This window comes from Mus caroli, chromosome 17 (assembly GCF_900094665.2).
Source record: "Mus caroli chromosome 17, CAROLI_EIJ_v1.1, whole genome shotgun sequence".
Taxonomy (NCBI): domain Eukaryota; kingdom Metazoa; phylum Chordata; class Mammalia; order Rodentia; family Muridae; genus Mus; species Mus caroli.
In genome coordinates, this window is record NC_034586.1 from 61,920,012 (window position 1) to 61,926,011 (window position 6,000).

Below are 6,000 nucleotides of genomic sequence, written 5' to 3' on the forward strand. Positions count from 1 at the left end.
CAGGCCAGGCCTCCTGACTCCTGGTTCTGAGTCCTTGCCACACTCATCACTGTCCCGATAGGACACTGAAACTAAAAATTAAAGGTGATGTCATTGAGACTGTGCCTGGGCACCTAGGTGGATTGCAAAGGAGGTGGTGTAACTCACCTCCTAGAGCCAAAAATGTTTCCTGTTTCAACGTTCCCCATGGCTAACTGTTACATGCCCCTCGCACCAACACTTCCTCTTCTTTGGGGCCTGCTATTCCTTCGAAATCTTCAAAGGCCTTTCTCCCATGGGATTCCTAAGTCTGGACTACTGGACAGCCCCGCAGATATGAAGCCTGCTACTCTGACACCGAAAGTTCAAAGGAGAGAGAACTCCAGGAGCAGCATCCTTCCGGGCCTCCTGGGTGAGAAGCCCCGGGGAGGCCTTGCTTGACACTGAAGGGGAAGAAAAAGCCCTTGCCAGAAGCCCTGGGATTCTCCACCAATCACTAGCTAAGGGGAAGTGCCAAGGGCAGTGTGAGGATCCATCGGGGGCCCAGGTGAAACCACAAGCCCCTGGTGCACCGGATCCTAATCCACAATCATCGCCTGTATTCACCTCCATAACCATCCTGGTTAGCATTTCTTTGAGGAGAAGGAATGTGGTCCTACTCTTTTATTTAGGAAATACTTTTCCTTGCAGTGCCAGATTTGCCAACTTCAAGGGCGGTATGCCCAGTGATAATGCCAAAGACTACAGAAGACTGCAGAGAACATGGCTTATAACATTAGCTCTTATTTAGGAAGACTTCCGGAATTTGTTGTGGGTAGCCCCAAGGAAATGACCCCCAAACACGGAATCCCCTGGGGGGCAGATTTCAAGGGACAGCGCAGTGTTCCGGAGTTTGTCAGTCTGACCCTCCAGTCTCGAAGTTTGGATGTTGTTTCTTTGTTTCTGACTGCTTTTATATTCCTTGGGACTAAGACTCGTTTTGGAAGAGGAAGGGTGTTGGGGGCGGGTTGTTTCTCATCCTGCTTCATTTTCATCCACTGCACGGAAAGTGTGCTGAACACACAGTTCATACAGAGTTTGCTCTTAATGCTTCGCAGTCTGGCCAAAACCCCGGTACTCCCTCCCTTGCTTGGAAGGATTGGTTTGTTGGTTTGTTTTCGGAGAGAATAAAGCAATTGCCACCACTACTCCCTACCTACTCCCGCAGGAGGCAGAGGAAAACCTAACTTAAAACACTCCTCGGGGAGGGAGCCACCAGTGGCAGAGGCAAGAGCCCTAGGGGCCCAGGGGCTGCATGACCCGCTGTCCTCTGGTCCTCAACAATCCCCCCACCTCCCAACCCCTCCACCCCGCCCTGCCCGACCCGCCGCCTGGCGAGCCCCAAGGTTGCCAGATACCCGGCCGCAGATGCAGCGATCGGGGGCGCTCGGCGGGCGGAGGCGGCTGGTGCGGGGCGCGGGATGGAGCGCGCGGGAGGCGGGCAGCGCAGAGACAATGGCGCGCAGAAGCCGGGATCCCCCGTAGGATGGCTCCAGGACTCACCCCGAGAAGACACACTTTGAGCTCCCGTATCGCCATCATGTGCTCTGGGTCGGGCCGGGCCGGGGCTCAGCAGCATCGTCCGGGCCGCACCGCGCCCAGCCTGCGTCCTGCCGTCTCCCAGGACTCTCGCTGGCCGTGGGGCGGAACCGCCGAGGCGGCTATTTCTGGGCCTCGGCCTCCGCTGTCGGTCACGTGCTGCCGGCCGGCTCCTCCCGTCGCGTCAAGTCTAGCCTAGCCGCCGGGCTTCGGCTCCGCCCGGGCCCCGGTCCGCTTCGGCCTCCAGTGACCACCTAACATCTGACTTGTGGGCAGATCGTCCCCTTCCGTGATCAGCTCTGAGCCCGACTGTGCACCACTTGCCCTGGACACACGACCCGTCGCGTCATAAAGAGCCATTGGTACAGTTTACTGCTGTTGACTGTGGTCCCAAGGAAGCACTTCCAAGTCCCTGGGTAATCCCACCATAAAGTGACTCTGACCTCCAGATGCAAGAAACATTGGCAAGGGACCGGGATGAGGGGAGGAAAGGGTGAACTTGTCCCTTCTAATACCCAGGCTTCAAATCACTTCCTCCCAACACTTCGCTTTACTCTGCATGCATTCTTTTCTGTATGCAGCAAAGGATGACTCAAGGATGATTCGAGAAGCAGTCAGTTGTTTTGGCTTCCAAAACTGGAGCACCAGGGCCTAGGAAAAGAGAGGTGCACTCTGGAGAGGAAGCCCCCTTTCTCCACGTAAAAAAATCCTACAGCTATGTGGGCAGGAGCCCAGCCACAAGTACAGCCACAACTGGGGGGCTGGCAACCCTTCTGCAGACTCCTCTACTAGGAAACTGAGGCTACGTGCAGTGTCACACAGAGGGGCCATGCCCTCTGGTCTTTGTATGGTCTGGTGTTCCTCCAGCCTCTGGGATGACTTCATTTGTTGCTGTGTAGAAATGACAGCTCTTTAAGAATAATCTAAATTTACTGGTACCACTAATTGTAAGCATGTGTTTTAAACAACAACACTGGACTTCGCTCAGTTGGGAAAGTGCTTGCCCAGCATGCCTGGGTTTGAACCCCTGCCCAGCAGGCATGATAGCTGTTAGAAGGCTTGATCCAGACAACCTGGAAATAAAACAGAAGCCCTTTAATGAGAACAGCGAAGAGCAGTTACCTGGCCTGTTCACTTTGGCCCGAGGATTTATTTAAGTACAGACGCACCAGAAGAGGGCATCAGATCTCATTACAGGTGGTTGTGAGCCACCATGTGCTCACACGTGGTTGCTGGGATTTGAACTCAGGACCTTCAGAAGAGCAATCAGTGCTCTTAACCGCTGAGCCATCTCTCCTGCCTGAAAGCCAGTTTTAAGAAGTGTTTAAAGGTTTGAAGTATATGGACGTCTTGTCTGCATGTACATCTGTACACCAGAAGAGGGCATTGGTGAGCTACATTTGTGAGTTGCCATGTGGAGGTTGGAGTTCGGGACCTGGGATCTGAACTCAACATCTTTGGAAAATCAACCAGTGCTCCTAACTGCAGAGCCATGTCTCCAGGCCCCCAAAGCAAGTTTTAACAAAGCATTCTGCAGCCTCAGTTCTCTGGCCTCTCTCATAACTTGTCACACCTGATCAATGGCTCCTGCCATCTTCTCCCCTGTGGTTATCTGGCAGGCCAGATAGAAGCTACTCAGGCCCGAAGTGGCCTCTCAGGGTGAGAAATTCCAAAGCAAGGTCCACAGAAAGAACTCTAGAACCCTGGAGTCAAAACCGGTCCCAGAACAAACTTGCAATCAATTAAATTACCCAGAGTAGCAGGGACTTTGTGTCAAAGTACAGGTTCATAGAAGTCTACTTATCCAGACTGAATTGATCAAAAAGTAGTCATGTGGACACAGGTCTGATTCAAGATCTCTTTTGTGTCAGTATCTCTCCTTGATTCAGCATCCAAGGACAGCCAGCTCTGTGTGGGCAGGCTGAAGACAGGCTACCCGACATTGCCTAGTCCCCACACAATACCGCCTCTATGCTCGGGTTTGCTTAGCTGACAACTGTTAGACCCAGTTGCAGACACCTTGGCCAGACCTCTTCCTGCCTTCCCTGGTACCTACAGGTTCCGTAACAAGTAGGATCTGACCCTTCGTACTCAAGTGTGCCCCTTGTAAAGCTGAGGTATGTTTTTCTTTTATTACTTCCTGTGGACTGAGGGTGACTCATGGAACTGCAGGGCGTGCTGACGAGCGGTGGACTCTGCCCAGAAGGACAAGCACAGACAAAATGACCACCTGTCCCCTTCATCTTTCCAGCACTTCTCTCCTTCTCTTCTCTTCTCCACTACTCTGAGTGTCTAAGATGCACTAAGATGTGGTTTTTAGACTCCCCTAAAAGGTCCCCTGCCCAAGCTGGGCTGGCCTCATGGAGAATTATTCCAACCTGTTGGTCTTCTCAACTCATGAACCCACTAAAAACATCCTCTTTCCTAACTCACTGTAGTCAAGTTTCTTGCGGGTGGGGAGTATGGCTTGAAGTTTTTTTGTTTGTTTGTTTGCTTGCTTGCTTGCTTGCGGCTGCTGCTGTTTGTTTGGGAGACAGAATCTTGAAGAGCCCAGGCTGACCTCAGACTCACTGTGTAACTGAGGCCAGCCTCAAGCTCTCCATGATTTTGCCTCATCTCCTCTGGTACTGGGATGTCAGCACGTGCCACCACACCTGGCTTCTTTGTGGTAAAGTCTTGCTTTCTGCCTCATGTGACAACACTAGTCTTGTCTAGTGACAACACTAGACATGTTCATGGGTTTATTCTCTTCCTCACTGGGTTCTCCCCCTGGACACTTTGATATGGCCTCGTAAAAACCAGAGATCCACTGGGCATGGTGGCACACGCCTTTAATCCCAGCACTTGGGAGGCAAAGGCAGGCAGATTTCTGAGTTCGAGGCCAGCCTGGTCTACAGAGTGAGTTCCAGGACAGCCAGGGCTACACAGAGAAACTCTGTCTCAGGAGAACAAAACAAAGTAGCTGAAAGTTCAAAGTGGACAGCTTAGGCCCAGACCCGACTGACCTTCTCTTCCAGCACCTTGCTAGGGCAAGAGTGCTTGTGCGAACAGCTCTTAGCTCAAAAAACCAACAGGCAACTCAGTGGTCAGTTTCATTCCTACAATAACTCACTGAAGCAAGACTGAAGAAAGACATGGAGTGACTGCTCTCAGAGGACCTAGGAGGATGCCTGCTGTGGTAAATCTACACCCAAATATGCCCTGGCAATGAAAACATAACTCCATTAATATGAAGACATGCTGAGTCCCTAGATTGGGCAGATAATATGAAGACATGCTGTGCTCCTAGACTGGGCAGATCTACCGCTACACTATCATCTTCCACATCTATGAGACCACTTAGAACTTGGGGTTTCTCCAGGCCATGTGCTACTGCTCTGTTTTTCTTCTTCTTCCTCCTCCTCTGCGTCCTCTCCCTCTTCCATTTTCTCCTTCTTCTCTCTCCACCTTCCTCTCCATGTTCCCTTTTATCTGCCCAATCATCAGCTCTCCTTTATTTTACAAATTAAGATGGGAAGCAGGTTTACAGGAAATCAACTGAGTGCTGACTCATTCCTGGTTCACAGCCACTCCCTGGAGAAAGGAATTAATATCAAATGTAATTACCCCCAAGGCTATCCACAATTGATGCCTTTACCCCCTTGTCAGTCAGTCTTCCAATAATCTAAGAACTTCCCACCAGACCCTACCCCTTAAAGTCCCACCGTCTACAAGCATCATCACAATAAAACTCTCCTAACACAGCACAGATCTGAAAAAGTTCTGATATAATTTAAGCAGGTATATATATAAAAAAAAGCAGTGGTATTTTAGTTAGGGTTTTGTTGAAGATTGGTTCTAATGCTTTGATTCGATTGGGAATGTGCGTGTCCAAATGCTAAAGGTCCTCCCCCCCCCCCGTTGGTTTTTGATTGATTAATCAAGATGCCAGAGGCCAGTGGTTGGGTAAAGGGAGATGGGGCAGGACCCTTAGAGTTGCATGGGTTAGGACACAGTGGGGAGGAGACAGAGGCTCACCATGATTCAGTGGGAGACAGGAGAGATTTAGAGCTGCAGGAGAGAGCTAAGGAGCTATGTAAAAATTCAGGTAAGGGGCCACTGGCCACTTCTCCGATTGGGCCTGGGGTAGCAGGGAAGGTTTAGGAGTGCCCAACCTTTGAGGTAGCCAAAGCATTTTAAAATTAATTGGTGTGTGTGTGTGTGTGTGTGTGTGTCTGTCTGTCTGTCTGTCTGTCTTCCATTCAAGAATCCAGAGTTCCTGGGTTGAAAGCACGTGACCTGCCACACATAAAACAGAGTAGCTAAAACTCCTGCTATGGGGTTTCATTGCTATGAAGAGATATCATCACCATGGCAACTCTTTTTTTTTTTTTTTTGGTTTTTTTTCTTTTTTTTTTTTTTGTGTAGCCCTAGCATTTCAGAAAATCTTTCAAAGAACTTTTG

General features: G+C 50.5%; 1 protein-coding gene across 1 annotated transcript in view; it reads right to left on the reverse strand.

The window, feature by feature from the left end:
* Rab31 (RAB31, member RAS oncogene family) overlaps window positions 1–1,860 on the reverse strand; it is a 127,196-nt gene extending 125,336 nt beyond the window's left edge. Inside the window, exon 1 of the mRNA XM_021149583.1 lies at window positions 1,522–1,860. Within this exon, the coding sequence (XP_021005242.1) occupies window positions 1,522–1,560 (39 nt within the window). The 5' untranslated portion in view covers window positions 1,561–1,860. The remainder of the gene's footprint in view (window positions 1–1,521) is intronic.
* Window positions 1,861–6,000: the final 4,140 nt, after the last annotated feature.